The following is an 18944-nucleotide window of genomic DNA, read 5'->3' as shown; positions in this document are numbered from 1 at the left end:
TAGCCCAGCTTTGAAACTTATTCCCTTGTAAGTCATCAGAACAAGCATGGCAGTTTTATTTTTTTCATACCATCTCATCATCTGCTGTGATCCTTTTCTTCTACCCTTTCCCTTAATTATTAATACACTTAGTCCCAGATCATTAAGCAGCCACCTAAGAGCTTTGCTTTTCACCAGAATCTGCTTTCTCTCCCTCTTTCTTCATCTATAAATGAGGTGAAAGTATATAATTTTTAACGTGCTTTATGGTTCTAACATTCTGTGATTTGTCAGTTATTTTTCTCATCAATTCAGACCTTGTTATACCTAAAATAACTCATCTTTGGTTATAACTGGACAGTAGAACTCAGTTATGTAAAGGAAAAAAGGTATATAAGTACCCTGTGCAGAGCCAGATATATCAAGAAATGTAGAGCCTGGGCAAAATGTAGATATATATACACACATGTAGATATATGTAGTTTTTTAAGGGTTTTTTTTGAAAGGGGATTGATTGGGAGACAAGAAAAGGAAGAAACTTATAATTTCAAAACTTTTAGGAAGTCAATACATTATTTTCTTTTCCAGGAAAAGTTAAAACTATTACAAGATTGATTTATTACTGCAAGAGAATTAATAGGGGAAACCTAAGTGTTTGATCAAACCCATGTTAACATTTGCCAGGCATGAAATTCCCTAGACATCCAAACTTCTTTTTCCAGAAAAAGGAAAATAGTATTTAATGATCTTCAGTAGAGAGACAGGTGCTAGCTGAAGTAAGAATTATATGGATCAGTTCAGTTCAGTCGCTCAGTTGTGTTCGACTCAGCGACCCATGGACTGCAGCACTCCCAGCCTCCCTGTCCATCACCAACTCCTGGAGGTTACTCAAACTCATGTCCATTGAGTTGGTGATGCCATCCAACCATCTTATTATCTTCTTGTCACCCCCTTTTCCTCCCGCCTTCAATCTTTCCCAGCATCAGGGTCTTTTCAAATGAGTTAGTCTTCACATCAGGTGGCCAAAGTATTGGAGTTTTCAGCTTTGGTCTTCCAATGAATCAGTCTTTGCAGTGAATATTGAGGGTTGATTTCCTTTAGATGGACTGGTTGGATCTCCTTGCAGTCCAAGGGACTCTCAAGAGTCTTCTCCAACACCACAGTTCAAAAGCATCTATTCTTGTTTATAGTCCATCTCTCATATCCATACATGACTGCTGGAAAAACCATAGCTTTGACTAGATGAACCTTTTTTGGCAAAGTAATGTCTCTGCTTTTTAATAGGCTGTCTAGGTTGGTCATAACTTTTCTTCCAAGGAGCAAGCATCTTTTAATTTCATGGCTGCAGTCACCATCTGCAGTGATTTTGGAGCCCCCAAAAATAGTCTGTCCCCATTGTTTCCCCATCTATGTGCCATGAAGTGATGGGACTAGATGCCATGATCTTAGTTTTCTGAATGTTGAGTTTTAAGCCAACCTTTTCACTCTCCTCTTTCACTTTCATGGAGAGGCTTTTTAGTTCCTCTTCACTTTCTGCCGTAAGGGTGGTATCATCTGCATATCTGAGGTTATTGATATTTCTCCCGGCAATCTTGATTCCAGCTTGTGCTTCTTCCACCCTAGTGTTTCTCATGAAGTACTCTGCATATAAGTTAAATAAGCAGGGTGACAATATACAGCCTTGACGTACTCCTTTTCCTATTTGGAAGCAGTCTGTTGTTCCATGTCCAATTCTAACTGTTGCTTCCTGACCTGCATACAAGTTTCTCAAGAGGCAGGTCAGGTAGTCTGGTATTCCCATTTCTTGAATAATTTTCCACAGAATCTATTTGTTTACTTCCACTGTATAAGCATAAGGGATTTTATTTAGGTCATACCTGAGTGGTCTTAGTGGCTTTCCCTATTTTCTTCAATTTCAGTCTGAATTTTGCAATAAGGAGTTCATGATCTGAGCCACTGTCAACTCCCCGTCTTGTTTTTACTAACTGTAGGGAGCTTCTCCATCTTTGGCTGCAAAGAATGTAATCAATCTGATTTCAATATTGACCACCTGGTGATGTCCATGTGTAGAGTCCTCTCTTGTATTGTTGTAAGAGAGTGTTTGCTATGACCTGTGCGTACTCTTGGCAAAACTCTGTTAGCCTTTGCCCTGCTTTATTTTTTATTCCCAAGGCCAAATTTACCTGTTGCTCCAGGTATCTCTTGCCTTCCTACTCTTGCATTTCAGGCCCCTGTAATAAAAAGGACATCTTTTTGGAGTGATAGTTCTAGAAGATTGTAGGTCTTCATAGAACTGTTCAACTTGAGCATTACTGGTCGGGGTATAGACTTGGATTACTGCGATACTGAATGTTTTGCCTTGGAAACGAACAGAGATCATTCTGTTGTTTTTGAGATTGCATCCAAGTACTGCATTTCAGACTCTTGTTGACTGTGATCACTACTCCATTTCTTCTAAGGAATTCTTGCCCACAGTTGTAGATATAATGGTCATCTGAGTTAAATTCTCCCATTCCAGTACATTTTAGTTCACCAGTTCCTAAAATGTCAGTGTTCACTATTGCCATCTCCTGTTTGATCACTTCCAGTTTGCCTTTATTCATGGACCTAACTTTCCCGGTTCCTATGTAGTATTGCTCTTTAGACCATCAGACTTTACTTCCATCACCAGTCACACCCACAGCTGGGTGTTGTTTTTGCTTTGGCTCCGTCTCTTCGTCTCTTCATTTTATTCTGGAGTTATTTCTCCACTGGTCTCCAGTAGCATATTGGGCACCTACTGACCTGGGGAGTTCATCTTTTCAGTGTCCTATCTTTTTGCCTTTTCATACTGTTCATGGTTGGTGTTACAGTTTCAAAAACCTTGAAGGTGTCAGTGGCATCATCCTGCATCATATCATCATATCATAAAATAACCAAAGTGAAGTGTTAGACACTCAGTTGTGTCAGATTCTTTGTGGCCCTGGAGACTGTAGCCTAGCAGGCTCCTCTGTCCATGGAATTTCCCAGGCAAGAATACTGGAGTGGGTAGCCATTCCCTTCTCCAGGGGATCTTCCTGACCCAGGGCTCGAACCCGGGTTTCTTATGTCTCCTGCATAACCAAGGAAAACACTAAAACCAACCATGACATTTGCACATTTAACATTTTTTTAGACACAGAACGTCATGCTAAGTTTTATTCCTAGAAATAGAGGGATAATCACAAGACAGTTCCAGAATGCAGATTTTTCCATTCAGTTGGTAGGTTTTGTTTTGATTTTTCCAAGTCCTATTGAGAGATTTGTACTGACAACTTTATAAACACATGGCATTTTTTCCAGTACCGCTTCTCAAACTCTCTGACGCCAAATAGGTGTCCTCCAGTTCAGTTCAGTTAGGTCGTACTCCACAGGGAAAGGACTCAGTCCCACAGACTGCCCTTGTTTCACATGCCAGTTCCAAGTACTAGGCCTTCAAGTAATTTGTGCTTCTGTCCAGCTTGGAGATGGTCTGGGTTTAGGAATATATGACTACTCAGAAAAATAATTTGTTACTATGTTGCTCTTTAATTTACCAGGTTACCTTTTCTATTCCTCATTCTCTCTGATTGCTTACTACTTCTAGTAGTTATAGGGCTGTAGAGAGGACAAGGTAATAATTCTTTTGAGTGTTTGATAGTAAAATATAATTCTGTCCTTCCTACTTTCCTCCTTGCACATTTTTAAACAGCTTCCTCTGTATGCCAGAGGGTACAAGCAAGACCTCATGGAGTATTCCTTCAAGATGACCTTTTTTCTAGGAAATGGCACCTAAATCTGCCATGTGTTGATGAGTCTTAAACCTTGAAGTGTGAGAAGGACTAATTGTGGTCATCTTCTATGTTATAAAAACATTTAATTAGAGTTCTACTTCATTTAGCATAATTGTAGAACCTTTTAGATAGTTTTTAGTAAGTAACGATTTTAATAGCTGTAGAACAAGTGGGTGTCTAATTTCTGCTGCCAGTTTCTTCCATTTCTTACTTCTGTAGGATAAGCAGCATTTTGTTTTTCCTTTTAATAATTTTGATGAGGTAAAATAGTTGAACTCTTTACTTCATTAAGGAATGAAGAGTGTTCTTTATTTTAAAAAATAAGCACTTTATTATAAAAATTTCTTGAACTTCTAATCATTCTTAAAATCTTTAATAGTGATTTTATGTATGCCAAACATCTTTAGATTGATTTTTTTAATGATAAAACTTGTCATAAAGCAGTAATATGCAAATAATATTACTTTTTATAACTGAAAATACTTCATGTCTTTTCTGGCCATAATGTAATTCATTTATTGTTAGATTTTGAGTTTTATGTTCCTTGCATGAAAAATAGAAAACAAATATTTGAAATTCTTCACTGCATGCCTGCTCAAATATAACTTTCCCACACATCTTCTTTTTAAAATAATTTTTAAATCTCAGAAAATTGGGGGTGAAAGATGGCGTTTTGACTCAGAAAGATAGAAGAGAATGCTTGCACTATTTAAAACCATACTTCATGAAATGATGCTATTTTTGGATGAATTAACTATTATTTTCTCCTACAAAGAGCTGCTGGATTGTGGCTTTATTACTTTTAATATTTTAATCCATATAAACTGTGCAGTTTATACGTATATCTGTATTTTATAAAATAAAATAATTTTTCAAAATTTCCTAGGAAGGAAAGAAAAACAGTTGATTTGTCAATCTGTATTTTGATTTACATTGAATACTTTTTATTATTCCTTCCAAACAGACACTCCTTGAATATGCAGAGAAGTGGAAAACTTCAGAAGACCCTTTACCTTTATTGGAGGTATACACAGTGGCTATCCAAAGTTACGTGAAAGCCCGACCTTATCTTACCTCTGAATGTGAAAATGTAGCTTTGGTTCTGGAACGCTTGGCATTGTAAGTAAACTTTTGAGTAAATAAAAAACTTAGATTAAGCTTTTTGTTTTAACTCTGCATCTCAGGTCTTATGATAGTTTAATTTTAAATAGCTATGGAGAGTCTACTGATAATATTAGAATTATTTATCTTGTTTTACTTTAAATTTTAATAATTATTTGTATCCTTACAACTTTTTGTTTTTTTAGAAGCTGTGTTGAACTTTTGCTGTGTCTGCCTGTTGAATTATCTGATAAGCAGTGGGAGCAATTTCAGACACTGGTGCAGGTGAGAATATTTACCTACTAGATTTAACATAGGTATATTTTATGGCAAGTTTGTTTATTCTGAATAAATTATTTATAGTTAAAATGTAAAAGATTTAAGTGATGACAAACATTAATTGCTGTTCTTATTAACAGTGATGACTTGCACCTAGTCAATACTCAAGATGTTTATTAAATGAATATATACACTTAAGTAGATTGATCGAATATTGCACAGTTCTTCAAGATCAAATAATTAGAACTTTGCCACGGCAGTAAGAGAACACAAAAGAAAATGCCCTCATTTGTGTTTAGAAACAATTTAAAAAAAAACAGTTTAATTGCTGAAAATTGTGGTGTGCTTTGTAAGAATTTAACATACCTCATTTAATCCTTATGAAAACTTTGTGGGGGTAGGTTATATTTTTTCCCATTTTAAAGGTGAGGAAACTGAGGCTCAGTTCTACAGTATTTATTAGCCCATACTTTCACAGCTAATATCAGAGTAGTAATTTGAACCAGGATTCTTTATTCCACAGCCCAGGCTTTCTCCTGTACCTGAAAACACGTGCTTCATCTCTTTTACTTAGCGCTGTGATTCTACTTATAAAAGTACTACGTAGTTTAGCTCTTAGTTGTTTTGGAGAATTTCAAGAATATTAAATTTTGTTTAAGCACTAGATTGTGCTGGATATATTATAGCTTCAAGTAAATTTTGATTAATTGGTTAGTTTAAAAGAATGTTCCTGCCAGCTAATCTCAGAAAGTATAGTTGTCTCTCTATTCCTCTATCCAGAGTTCTTAAAATACCTTTTGGCCTTACGTTTTTGCATAGAAGAAATATTAAAAGTAGATTAGTCTCAGATTTTAGAAGCATGTGAAATAAACTGTAGTTAGGCAGAAAAGTCAACTTTTCTATTTTAATATTAAAATATTTTTAATTTTAATATTAATATTAAACATTTTAATATTAAACATTAAAATCTATGTCGAGTGCAAAATTCTTAAAAGATAGGATTCATGTCTTTATACCATAGGATTTCACATAGTATTTTACACATAGTAGATACTTAATAACTGTTGAAAGTGTCTTGTCCTCTGTGTCACATTGCAACTAACTTTTTGATCATGCAGTTTCTACTTCAGCATATCAATAACTTGTGTCTCAGGTTTTTTTTTCCCTGCAAGTGGTTATTTTCAGGTAAATGATTGTTTCAGAACTATTTTCATAGTTTGGTACTCATATACACTCTACCACAGAATTAATTAAGTAGATAGTTTATATTGCAAATATAATACTGAATTCCTTATACTAATTTTGTTTGTCAGCATAAGGTAAACTTTGAAACTTTCCTTTTGAAATAGCACTACTTGATACTTTTTCATGTGTGTTAATGAGAAGGAAATAACTAAATCCCAGTATGGTAGCTCTTGGCATTTGCTCAAAAAAAAAAAAAAAAAAAATCTTAAGGCACTTGAACTTGTTTCAGTGAGATTTTTATGGTTTTGAGGAATAGATTGTTAATACAAACATAGCATGAGCTTTAAGAGTTTCCATGACACTTTGCTTTCATTTCAGAGCTTCTTCAGACTTATTTTATACCGGCTTAACTACATTTATTTTATTTTGCCTGTGTTTTAACTAAACATTTCTCTACCGCACTAGAGGATAGGCCCCATAAACGCAGGGACTAGTTGCTCTCTTCCCTGGTACTTGGCCCACAGAAATTCTCAGTAAACATTTTCTGAATTGATTTAAAATTGTTGGTCTTTTGTGGCCTGAAAAATATGCCAGTTGCACGAACACTTGGAAACAAATAAGCAAGGTTCGGTGTCAGCTTTAATAGGATATTGCTAAAACTATGCAGTCTTACAAATGTATGAAAAGTCATACATTTGGTTGTTTTCATAAGTCCCTTTTATTGAAATACGTGTATATAAGTTGTCATTTAGGCCTTGCTGTAAATTTGTCATCTGTTAATGGTAGAAGTTTTTCGGAAAATTTTTTTACCAACAGAGGATATAAAATGTATAAGGTCTTTCATGCTATGGATATTCCGATAGCTTCCTCGAGAAATAACTTTACTGTTGATTTAGATCTTGGGGGAAAAATAATATGAACTTATTTCTAGAAATTTATTTTATTTATTTAAAATTTATAATTAGTATAATTCTTATTCTTGAGATTCATCTTTAAAAATCAGAAAGATGCAGCACTTTGTAATGTGACATGAAAATTTTAAGATTAAAGTCTTATTTTTCAAAAGTTTAGTATTATATTTAAAGGCTGATAAGCTTGGTTTTGAAAATCTGTTGTAATTCTTTGGATGTTTATTTAATATTTATAGGTAGCTCATGAAAAGCTGATGGAGAATGGCAGCTGTGAATTGCATTTTTTAGCTGCTCTAGCTCAAGAGACTGGGGTGTGGAAAAACCCGGTACTGTGCAGTATTCTTTCCCAGGAACCATTGGATAAGGATAAAGGTAAATTTTCTAGAGAGAAGAGAGAAAGAAAAAAGAATCATTAGACTAGAGAAAATAAGTACTTAAAATTGTTTTGATATAATCCCAGAATATTCCAAGAAGGACCATTTTATTTAAATTTTATATGAGGTGCTTGAGGCCCTTCACTTTTTTTTTTTTAATTGGGGGAAGATGTATTTATAGGGTTATGTAATCTTAGGGTAACAGAGAAACTCAGTTTTTTTCTCAACATTATTTTATCAGAGGAATTCCCTCTGTAACATCCTGACAGGTGGCAATCTAGCTTATATTTGATAACTTATTTGACAGATGGAGAAGCAAAAGTAGGGTAGTGAAATGATTTTTCTCCAAATAGATAAAATTAACGCTAGTAACTCAGAAAGTCTTCTGCCTCTAAGATTAGCACTCTTTCTCAAACAGTTTTTTCTCAGACTTATTTTATCCTGCTTTGTTGTTGTTATTATATGAGCTTAGGCAATAAAGATCCCAGTTAAACTGAAACTGACAGGTCTCCTACTAGAAGTAGATGGCTAAATCACTGATATGTGTAACACTTAATGTTCAGAGTTCAAAAACTGTATGTGCTGTGAAGAAGAGCACACATAATTATCTGTGATATTTTCTTGAGATGGTTTAGGAAAGTGCTCAGATTTCACCCTAAGTTTTCCCAAGGTTTTTAACTAGAGAAATAAATAAGTTTCTTCCATTGTTTATTGTTGCTTTCCTTGTTGGTTGATGGCAAAGCTTAGGCATTTTGCTCCATGATAGCAGTTTCTGAGGCTCTGAGAAAGGAGTAAACTCACCGTCGTCAGCTCTTCTGGTACTTTGACATTTACCAAAAGACTTCTCAGCTCATCTCCAAACTTCTCACGGAGCTGACTCTTCCTACCCGACTCCTCTCTCAACATTTCCCCACCTTTCTGGATAGTTTTAGCAGTGTTGTCTGGTTCTTGGCATTCACTGAAAGTTCATTTGTGTTACTGCCCTTGGTGTATTTCCATAGATTAGTTACATTATTCTTAGAGAAATAGATCCTCATTATTTAGAATAATAAGAACAACATTTAAAGGTTGAGAGTCTTAGGGGCTTTTTGCCTTTGGTGTATTATTTTTTTATCCCCAGTGTATTACCACTATGTTTTTATTTCTATAATTAAATTCTACTTTTTACTCTTCTCAGGTTTAGAAATAGTGGATATAATATATTAATAATGATACCAAATTACATTGTGTAGTTATTGCTGTTTGTAATGTGCTTTCATATGCCTGGTTTCTTTTAATCTTCACAATGATCCTGTGGAAAAGTAGGATCTTTTTTGTCCCTGTTTTACAGGTGAGAAAATACAGGCTCAGAAAGATTAGTTGTCTTTTCTATATCACATTGTCAGTGATGTGAAGTAGAGCTGGGAATCGGAGGGAGGTCCCCAGCTCTGTCCTTTTTATATTATGCCATGTTGCACCCAGCCTAATAAAATAAAATCACACCTAGCTTAAATAAAGATTTAAGTCCTTTTTTCTGTTGTCAGTTTCTGAAGAGCATCTTTGCCAAACTCACACATTATGCTAATGCAGAAAAATAGAACCTTTGCCTTTGCAGAGATTTAAAATTTACCTTAATATGTGCTCAGTGTCCTTTCTTGTTGCAATGCGCCTGACATTGTTTCTGTAACAGATGTCTGCCCATCCCTGTGCTCCTTTATTTCATGATCCTCACCTGGCATAGCTACTGGAATAATCTGGGTTATAAAGCAAAAGGAGTTTCTACAGTAGCAGATAGACTGTAGGTAGCCAGATCTTAGTATGACTTGTGACGTAACCAGAGAGGTGTCACATGACTGAGAGACTGCAGCTGTAGTCTTTATTTGGCCCTGTTATTTAGACCTGCTTCTTTGGTGGGAGTTACTCTGTGGGTAATCACACAGACTCGGAGTATGTGTTGGCGTAGTTAAAATGTGACGCATGTCCGCTAATTTCTTCACATTTTCAAATTGGGCAGTTGCACAGCCTGTGGGACTTCCGCTTTTTGTATCATCTATCCAGACCCTTGGTTTAACCTCTGCTGGCCTATGGCACGTTTGATGAGAGCTAGAGCTCTGCCAGTAATAGGTACACTGTAATAGGCTATGTTTGTTAGTTTGTTTATAGCAAAGCGTTTGAAGTTTTGAGTAGTAGTTGAACAATGGATAATCAACTTAATTCTGATTTATAACTAATTTTTATTGACTAATTTTAGAACTGCTAACGCCAGGCGGCTCAGTGGTAAAGAATCTACCTGCAGTGCAGGAGGTCTGGGTTTGATCTCTAGTTCAGGAAGATCCCCTAGCGATGGGAACGGCAACCCGCTCCAGTATTGTTGCCTGGAGAATCCCCTGACAGAGCAGTCTGGCAGTCTGTAGTCCGTGGGATCGCAAAGCGCTGGTCGTGACGGCACACGTGCAAAGGCCAGCTGAACCAAGAAATGTTCTTTGATTTAGGGACTGAAGGTGTGTGGGACTCAATTGAAAATGCTGGTTTCACTTTAAGGTTGTAGTACCCTAGAATAACGTTAACTCTAATAATTAAACCAGTGTAGTTCAAGTAGATGGCCTTTGACTATCACAGGAACTTCAGGCTTACATGTTACAGTGCCTTTCATCTCAGAATTGGAAAGGCACTGAACGATCATTTATTTTTTACTCAATTTTAACTCCCTTCTAAAACATCACTCACTGGAAAATGAATGGGCCTTTGTTTGAACACTTATAGAGAATGGTAACTATGTAATTCACTCCGTTAATAGCTGCTGTTATATTAGATAATCTTTAATATGTAAATTGTGAAGATCTATGTACTTAGAGTTGCTCTCTTTTGGTTCTAGTGCTACCCCTAAAGCCATGCATACCTCACAAGGTACAGGTCCCTCTAAAGGGACTAAAAGCTGTCCTGGTGTGGCGTGACTTTAAGTATACAAACGTGATTTCTGACTTCGGTGCATCTTGTTTGTCGTTCATGTGTAATTCTCAAAACTTAACGTGAACCCCAAGTACGACCTGGCAGGCTCTGAAGTCACGGGCACTCCATCCTCTTCATCTTAGTGTGACTTATGATGACATTACCTTTTTGGGTGGCCTTATCATTCTTGAAACTCAGTGAGGTTACTAAAATCACAAAAAATTTTTTAAAAAATACATAGTACTCAAATTATTTGCATTTTTATACATAGTATTTTGGCATACAAAGTACTCCTTTTTTCTTTTTTTCTTAAATTTCAAAGTGTTAAATGCATTCTGCCTCTGCAGCTTGTCCATATTATGTTAAATCTTGGTTTTGTTATTTCCAGGGTTTTGTCTTTCCAAGTTTAAGCAGATATTATTAGCATACACTGTGTTGGCATCCAGGTTCTTGATAATGACCATCGAGAAGGTGATACCCCAAATCCTAGCCCCTGGAATACTTGGAGAAATTGTCTTGTTTGCTTTGAGTTTTTCGGCCAGTGCCCGTTGATGATGGTTGTTTCACCACATAGGCCTGTTTCCTTGTGTCTGGTCCATGGCCTGCCTTTTTATCTCTAAGGATGCTGTGATGAAAGACTGCAAGAGCTATTTGGCTAGAGTTATGTTAAGTAAGGTTGTTTACTATTGAGGTTAGTCTGACATTAATCTTTTCTAAAATATTTTTCTTTATTTATCTGACAGCATCTGGTCTTAATTGGAGTGCACAGAATCTTCATTTCATCGTGGGAGACTTTCAGTGCTGCTCACGGGCGCTAGTGTGGCGCAGGGGCTCAGGGCGTGTGGCTCGGTGGCTGAGGCGCAGGGACTCAGGGCGTGTGGCTCGGCGGCTGAGGCTCAGGGTTCAGGCCGTGTGTCTCAGGAGCTGAGGCTCAGGGGCTCAGGGCGTGTGGCCTCGGTAGCTGAGGCTGAGGGGCTCAGGGCGTGTGACTCAGTAGCTGAGGCTGAGGGGCTCAGGGCGTGTGGCCTCGGTAGCTGAGGCTGAGGGGCTCATGGCGTGTGACTCAGTAGCTGAGGCTGAGGGGCTCAGGGCGTGGCCTCCGTAGCTGAGGCTCAGGGGCTGAGGGCACGTGGCTCGGTACTGAGACGCAGGGGCTCAGGGCGTGTGTCTCAGCAGCTGAGACGCAGGGGCTCAGAGCGTGTGACTCGGTAGCTGAGGCGCAGGGGCTCAGGGCGTGTGTCTCGGTAGCTGAGGCTGAGGGGTTCAGGGCGCCCGGTAGCTGAGGCTGAGGGGCTCAGGGCGCGTGTCTCGGTAGCTGAGGCTGAGGGGCTCAGGGCGCGTGGCCTCAGTAGCTGAGGCTGAGGGGCTCAGGGCGTGGTCTCGGTAGCTGAGGCTCAGCGGCTCAGGGCGTGTGGCTCAGCAGCTGAGGCTCAGGGTTCAGGCCGTGTGTCTCAGGAGCTGAGGCTGAGGGGCTCAAGGCATGTGGCTCGGTAGCTGAGGCTCAGGGGCTCAGGGCGCGTGGCCTCAGTAGCAGTGGCTAAGGGTGCGTAGCTCGGTAGCTGAGGCTCAGGGGCTCATGGCGTGTGGCCTCAGTAGCTTAGTCTGAGGGGCTCAGGGCGTGTGGCTCAGTAGCTGAGGCTCAGGGGCTCAGGGCGTGTGGCTCAGCAGCTGAGGCTCGGGGTTCAAGGCGTGGTCTCGGTAGCTGAGGCTGAGGGGCTCAGGGCATGTGGCTCGGTAGCTGAGGCTGAGGGGTTCAGGGCGCCCGGTAGCTGAGGCTGAGGGGCTCAGGGCGTGGTCTCGGTAGCTGAGGCTGAGGGGCTCAGGGCGCGTGGCCTCCGTAGCTGAGGCTGAGGGGCTCAGGGCGTGGTCTCGGTAGCTGAGGCTCAGCGGCTCAGGGCGTGTGGCTCAGCAGCTGAGGCTCGGGGTTCAGGCCGTGTGTCTCAGGAGCTGAGGCTCAGGGGCTCAGGGCGTGTGTCTCAGTAGCTGAGGCTGAGGGGTTCAGGGCGCCCGGTAGCTGAGGCTGAGGGGCTCAGGGCGTGTGGCTCAGCAGCTGAGGCTCAGGGTTCAGGCCGTGTGTCTCAGGAGCCGAGGCTCAGGGGCTCAGGGCGTGTGTCTCAGTAGCTGAGGCTGAGGGGTTCAGGGCGCCCGGTAGCTGAGGCTGAGGGGCTCAGGGCGTGTGGCTCGGTAGCTGAGGCTGAGGGGTTCAGGGCGCCCGGTAGCTGAGTCTGAGGGGCTCAGGGCGCGTGTCTCGGTAGCTGAGGCTGAGGGGCTCAGGGCGTGGTCTCGGTAGCTGAGTCTGAGGGGCTCAGGGCGCGTGTCTCGGTAGCTGAGGCTGAGGGGTTCAGGGCGTGTGACTCGGTAGCTGAGGCTGAGGGGCTCAGGGCGTGGTCTCGGTAGCTGAGTCTGAGGGTCTCAGGGCGTGTGTCTCAGTAGCTGAGGCTGAGGGGCTCAGGGCGTGGTCTCGGTAGCTGAGGCGCAGGGACTCAGGGCGTGTGACTCGGTCTCAGGGCGTGGCCTCGGTAGCTGAGTCGCAGGGGCTCAGGGCGTGGCCTCAGCAGCTGAGGCTCAGGGTCTCAGGGCGTGTGTCTCAGTAGCTGAGGCTGAGGGGCTCAGGGCGTGGTCTCGGTAGCTGAGTCTGAGGGGCTCAGGGCGCGTGTCTCGGTAGCTGAGGCTGAGGGGTTCAGGGCGTGTGACTCGGTAGCTGAGGCTGAGGGGCTCAGGGCGTGGTCTCGGTAGCTGAGTCTGAGGGTCTCAGGGCGTGTGTCTCAGTAGCTGAGGCTGAGGGGCTCAGGGCGTGGTCTCGGTAGCTGAGGCGCAGGGACTCAGGGCGTGTGACTCGGTCTCAGGGCGTGGCCTCGGTAGCTGAGGCGCAGGGGCTCAGGGCGTGTGACACGGTAGCTGAGGCTCAGGGGCTCAAGGCATGTGGCTCGGTAGCTGAGGCTCAGGGGCTCAGGGCGCGTGGCCTCGGTAGCAGTGGCTAAGGGTGCGTAGCTCGGTAGCTGAGGCTGAGGGGCTCATGGCGTGTGGCCTCAGTAGCTTAGTCTGAGGGGCTCAGGGCGTGTGGCTCAGTAGCTGAGCCTCAGGGGCTCAGGGAGTGGTCTCAGTAGCTGAGGCTGAGGGGCTCAGGGCGTGGTCTCGGTAGCTGAGTCTGAGGGGCTCAGGGCGCGTGTCTCGGTAGCTGAGGCTGAGGGGTTCAGGGCGTGTGACTCGGTAGCTGAGGCTGAGGGGCTCAGGGCGTGGTCTCGGTAGCTGAGTCTGAGGGTCTCAGGGCGTGTGTCTCAGTAGCTGAGGCTGAGGGGCTCAGGGCGTGGTCTCGGTAGCTGAGGCGCAGGGACTCAGGGCGTGTGACTCGGTCTCAGGGCGTGGCCTCGGTAGCTGAGGCGCAGGGGCTCAGGGCGTGTGACACGGTAGCTGAGGCTCAGGGGCTCAAGGCATGTGGCTCGGTAGCTGAGGCTCAGGGGCTCAGGGCGCGTGGCCTCGGTAGCAGTGGCTAAGGGTGCGTAGCTCGGTAGCTGAGGCTGAGGGGCTCATGGCGTGTGGCCTCAGTAGCTTAGTCTGAGGGGCTCAGGGCGTGTGGCTCAGTAGCTGAGCCTCAGGGGCTCAGGGAGTGGTCTCAGTAGCTGAGGCTGAGGGGCTCAGGGCGCGTGGCTCGGTAGCTGAGGCGCAGGGGCTCAGAGGGTGGTCTCAGTAGCTGAGGCTGAGGGGCTCAAGGCGTGTGGCTCGTAGCTGAGGCTGAGGGGCTCAGGGCGCGTGGCTCGGTAACTGAGGCTCAGGGACTCAGGGCGTGGTCTCAGTAGCTGAGGCTGAGGGGCTCAGGGCGTGTGGCTCGGTAGCTGAGGCTCAGGGGCTCAAGGCATGTGGCTCGGTAGCTGAGGCTGAGGGGCTCAGGGCGCGTGGCCTCAGTAGCAGTGGCTGAGGGTGCGGAGCTCGGTAGCTGAGGCTGAGGGCCTCATGGCGTGTGGCCTCAGTAGCTGAGTCTGAGGGTCTCAGGGCGTGTGGCTCAGTAGCTGGGGCTCAGGGGCTCAGGGCCTAGTTGCTCCAGGCGTTTGGGATCTTAGTTCCCAAAAGAAGATTGAGCCCATGTCCTCTGCATTTCAAGGAGGATTCTCACATACTGGGCCACCAGGGAAGTCCCTGACGTAATCATATTTCAAATGAACTATTTTAGAATAGTTTTCCAAATACTCCACACCAGTTTTCCCAGCTATGATTGTTGTACATTAGTATGATCTGTGTCTCACAATTAATATGCAATATCAATACTTTGCATTAACTAAAATCTGTACCTTATTCAGATTTCCCTGGTTTTTACCTAATATCCTTCTTCTGTTCTAGGGTCCCATCCAGGATATCACATTACATTTAGTCATCATGTCTTATTAGGTTCCTCTTGGCTGTGACATTATTTTCAGACTTGCCTTGTTTTTGGTGATCATGTCAGTTTTGAAGAGTGTTGTAGAATCTCCCTCAGTTGGGATCTGTCTGATGTTGCTCGCAGGATTAGTACTTGGCTTATGGGTTTGGAGAGGAAGATCACTGAGGTCCAGTGCCATTGTCATCACACCAAAGGTACCTATAATCAACATGATTTCTTCACTGTTGGTGTTAGCCTTGGTCAGCTGGCTGAGGTAGTAGGTAGGTTTCCTCACTGTTGGTGTTGACGTTGGTCAGCTGGCTGAGGCCGTGTGCCTTTTGGGCTTTTCTCTGTGATATTATTCTCTCCACCTTTCCATGTTGTGCTCTTTGGGAGGAAGTCACCACATGCAGGGGCCACACTTACGAGTTGGAGAGTTAAGCTCTACCCCTTTGAGGAGGCAGTATCTACACAGATTATTTGGAGTTCTCCACAGGCAATTTGTCTTTTCTTTTTTAAAGATAACATTTTTTGACTGTGGTGGGTCTTCATCGCAGCATCGGGCTCTCTCTTAGTTATGGTGGGTCTTCATCACTGCATCGGGCTCTCTCTCAGTTACGGTGGGTCTCCATCGCTGCATCGGGCTCTCTCTTAGTTACCGTGACTCTTCATCGCTGCATCGGGCTCTGTCTTAGTTACGGTGGGTCTTCATCACTGCATCGGGCTCTCTCTTAGTTACGGTGGGTCTTCATCACTGCATCGGGCTCTCTCTTAGTTACGGTGGGTCTTCATTGCTGCATCAGGCTTTCTCTTAGTTACAGTGGGTCTTCATCGCTGCATCGGTCTTTCTCTTAGTTAAAGTGAGTGGAGGCTGCTCTTGGTTGTGGTGTGTGGGCTCTCATTTCTGTGGCTTCTCTTGTTGCAGACCACTGGCTCTAGACTTGCCAGCTTCCGTAGTTGCAGTTCCTGGGCTCAGCAGTTGCGGCTCGTGGGCTCTAGAGTACTGATTCAGTAGTTGTGGCACCTGGACTTAATTGTGGGATCTTCCCAGCCCAGGGATCGAACTGGAATTGCTTGCATTGCCAGGCAGATTCTTAACCACTGTATTACCAAGAAAGCTCGAGATTTGTCTTTTCTTTCTTATCTATTCGTTTAATTAGTATAGACTCACTGATACTTACTTTATGCTTTGGTGATAATCCAACACTATTTTGTTGATCAAATTGTTCAGCTTTAACCACTGGGAACTCTTCAAGTTAACTTCTGTGTCCCTTTGACATATCCCCATGGTTGTGGGTTATGTTTTTGTTTGAGTACTTCCTTGTTTTCTGTTTCTACAAGATGCTCCAGGTTTATTCGGCATAATTCTTGCTCCAGTCCTAGAATCAGCTGTTTCTCCAAGGAACCTTAGTTCAGCAGAACAGAGTAAACTCTGTTTACTCTGAGCAGACAGAGTAAAAAAATGTATGTAGGTATAATTAATCTGTGTGTGTACACATATTTATAAATGTATATGTGACCAGTTGTATCTGTATTAAACTATATGTGAGAGTTATACAGATGTCTCCAGCTCTAATCTATTGCACCTGGATCATTCTGACCTTCTCTTCTTGATTATCTATAGCCTCTCATTTCAGGAGAATGTCATATAGTTGGAATCTTACAGTATGTAGCATTTTCAGACTTGCTTTTTTTACTACAGACCATCCATATATTCCTTCTTCCTTACTCCTAGTATATGTGTAGTAGTTTCAGAATTGATAACCTGTACCCCTGTGGAATCCGTGGACACAGCTCCTCTGCATATCTGCACTGACTCTTGTCCCGTTAGGTGAGCAGACCATTCTTCCATCTCTTTCAGTGAAGTTCTTTCATCACGTTTGTAAGATAGAATCTTTTGCCATATTCTGCAATCTGTCCTGGGCTTCGCAACCTCCTAAATCATATTCAAATTTGCCTACCTTTGGAGTCCTTCCTGCCGTAAAGTTGTTTGGGTTTTGACCAATGCATATTATCATGTATCCTCCATTACAGTGTCATACAGGATAGTTTCATTGCCCTAAAAAAGATTAACTGTGCTTCACCTATTCAGCCCTCTCCTGAATAGATGACAATTACTTATCCACATTTATGGACTTTTTCAGTCTACCTTCATTCATTTAACAATGTGCATGTAACATTTATCTATGTATTAGAGTGACTTAGTAGCTCACTCAAAAAAAAGTCGCTGAATTATATTCCATTGTAAGAATGTACCACAGTTTGTTTATCCATTCACCTATTAAAAGACATCTTGTTTTCTACCAGTTTTTGGCATTTATGAATATAACTGCTATAAATATTTCCATACACGTTTTTGTGGATAAATTTTCAGATGAGTTGGGTAAATACCTAGGAGAAAGATAGTATATTTTACTTTGTGAAAAGCTGCCCAACTATAGCATTCTGCAGGCTGTTCTAGATTCTCACTGGTAGTTGATTTTATCTATTTGGGGAATTTTCAGTTCAGTTGCTCAGTCATGTCCGACCCTTTGCAGCCCTAGGAACCACAGCATGCCAGGCCTCCCTGTCCATCACCAATTCCCGGAGTCCACCCAAACCCATGTCCATTGAATCGGTGATGGCATCCAACCATCTCATCCTCTGTCGTCCCCTTCTCCTCCTGCCCTCAATCTTTCTCAGCATCAGGGTCTTTTCCATGAGTCAGCTCCTCACATCAGGTGGCCAGCCATTCTGATAGGTGTGTCATGATATCCCATTGCTTTAATTTGTGTTTCTCTACAGACAGATGATTGTGAACATCTTTTCATGTGAATAGTTACCAGCTGTATATCTTATTGGGAGAAGGATCTGCTTATATATTCTGCTCTTTCAGTTGAGTTTTTTGTTTTTGGTGTTTTTTACTGGCATTATAGTTGGTTTACAATGCTGTGTTAGTTCCCGCTGTACAGGAACGTGAACCGTTTGTACATACATACTTATATGTGTTCATACACGTAGACGCCGTTCACACACATAGCCTCCGTTCACACACATAGCCCCCGTTCACACACGTAGCCCACATTCACACACACAGCCTCCGTTCACACACACAACCCGCGTTTGCGCACGTAGCCCGCGTTTGCGCACGTAGCCCCCGTTCGCGCACCTAGCCCCGTTCACACACACAGCCCGCGTTCACACACACAGCCTCCGTTCGCACGTAGCCCCCGTTCGCACACCTAGCCCCGTTCACACACGTAGCCCCCGTTCACACACACAGCCCGCGTTCACACACACAGCCTCCATTCGCGCACCTAGTCCCGTTCAGACACGTAGCCCCCGTTCATACACGTAGCCCCCGTTCATAACACGTAGCCCCCGTTCACGCACGTAGCCCCCGTTCCATAACACGTAGCCCCCGTTCATACACGTAGCCCCCGTTCATACACGTAGCCCCCGTTCATATACGTAGCCCCCGTTCATCGCACGTAGCCCCCGTTCATCGCACGTAGCCCCCGTTCATATACGTAGCCCCCGTTCATCGCACGTAGCCCCCGTTCATACACGTAGCCCCCGTTCATATACGTAGCCCCGTTCGCGCACGTAGCCCCCATTCACGCACGTAGCCCCCATTCACGCACGTAGCCCCCATTCACGCACGTAGCCCCCGTTCCATAACACGTAGCCCCCGTTCATACACGTAGCCCCCGTTCCATAACACGTAGCCCCCATTCACGCACGTAGCCCCCGTTCCATAACACGTAGCCCCCATTCACGCACGTAGCCCCCGTTCCATAACACGTAGCCCCCGTTCATACACGTAGCCCCCGTTCATACACGTAGCCCCCGTTCACGCACGTAGCCCCGTTCGCGCACGTAGCCCCCGTTCGCACACGTAGCCCCGTTGGCGCACGTAGCCCCGTTGGCGCACGTAGCCCCCGTTCGCGCACGTAGCCCCGTTGGCGCACGTAGCCTCCTTTTCGGCTCCTTTCCCATGTGGGTCCCTGCAGGGTTGAGCGGAGTCCCCTGCGCCGTGCGGCAGGTCTCTGTAACCGGCCTG

The 18944-nt window shown here is 43.6% G+C and overlaps 1 protein-coding gene across 2 annotated transcripts in view; it reads left to right on the top strand.

Moving 5' to 3' along the window:
- Positions 1-18944, top strand: part of ZNF292 (zinc finger protein 292) — a 97464-nt gene that overhangs the window by 45918 nt on the left and 32602 nt on the right. Inside the window, exons 2-4 of one of the 2 annotated variants that reach the window (XM_065911288.1) lie at positions 4735-4889; positions 5078-5156; positions 7483-7618. In XM_065911288.1, the coding sequence (XP_065767360.1) occupies positions 4735-4889; positions 5078-5156; positions 7483-7618 (370 nt within the window). Of the gene's footprint in view, positions 1-4734; positions 4890-5077; positions 5157-7482; positions 7619-18944 lie in introns of those variants that run through there. The other variant, XM_065911290.1, reaches the window with a different exon arrangement.

Source organism: Muntiacus reevesi, chromosome 19, assembly GCF_963930625.1.
Source record: "Muntiacus reevesi chromosome 19, mMunRee1.1, whole genome shotgun sequence".
Lineage (NCBI taxonomy): Eukaryota > Metazoa > Chordata > Mammalia > Artiodactyla > Cervidae > Muntiacus > Muntiacus reevesi.
The sequence above is the reverse complement of the archived record's forward strand: the minus strand, read 5'-3'. Positions and strand labels throughout refer to the sequence as shown.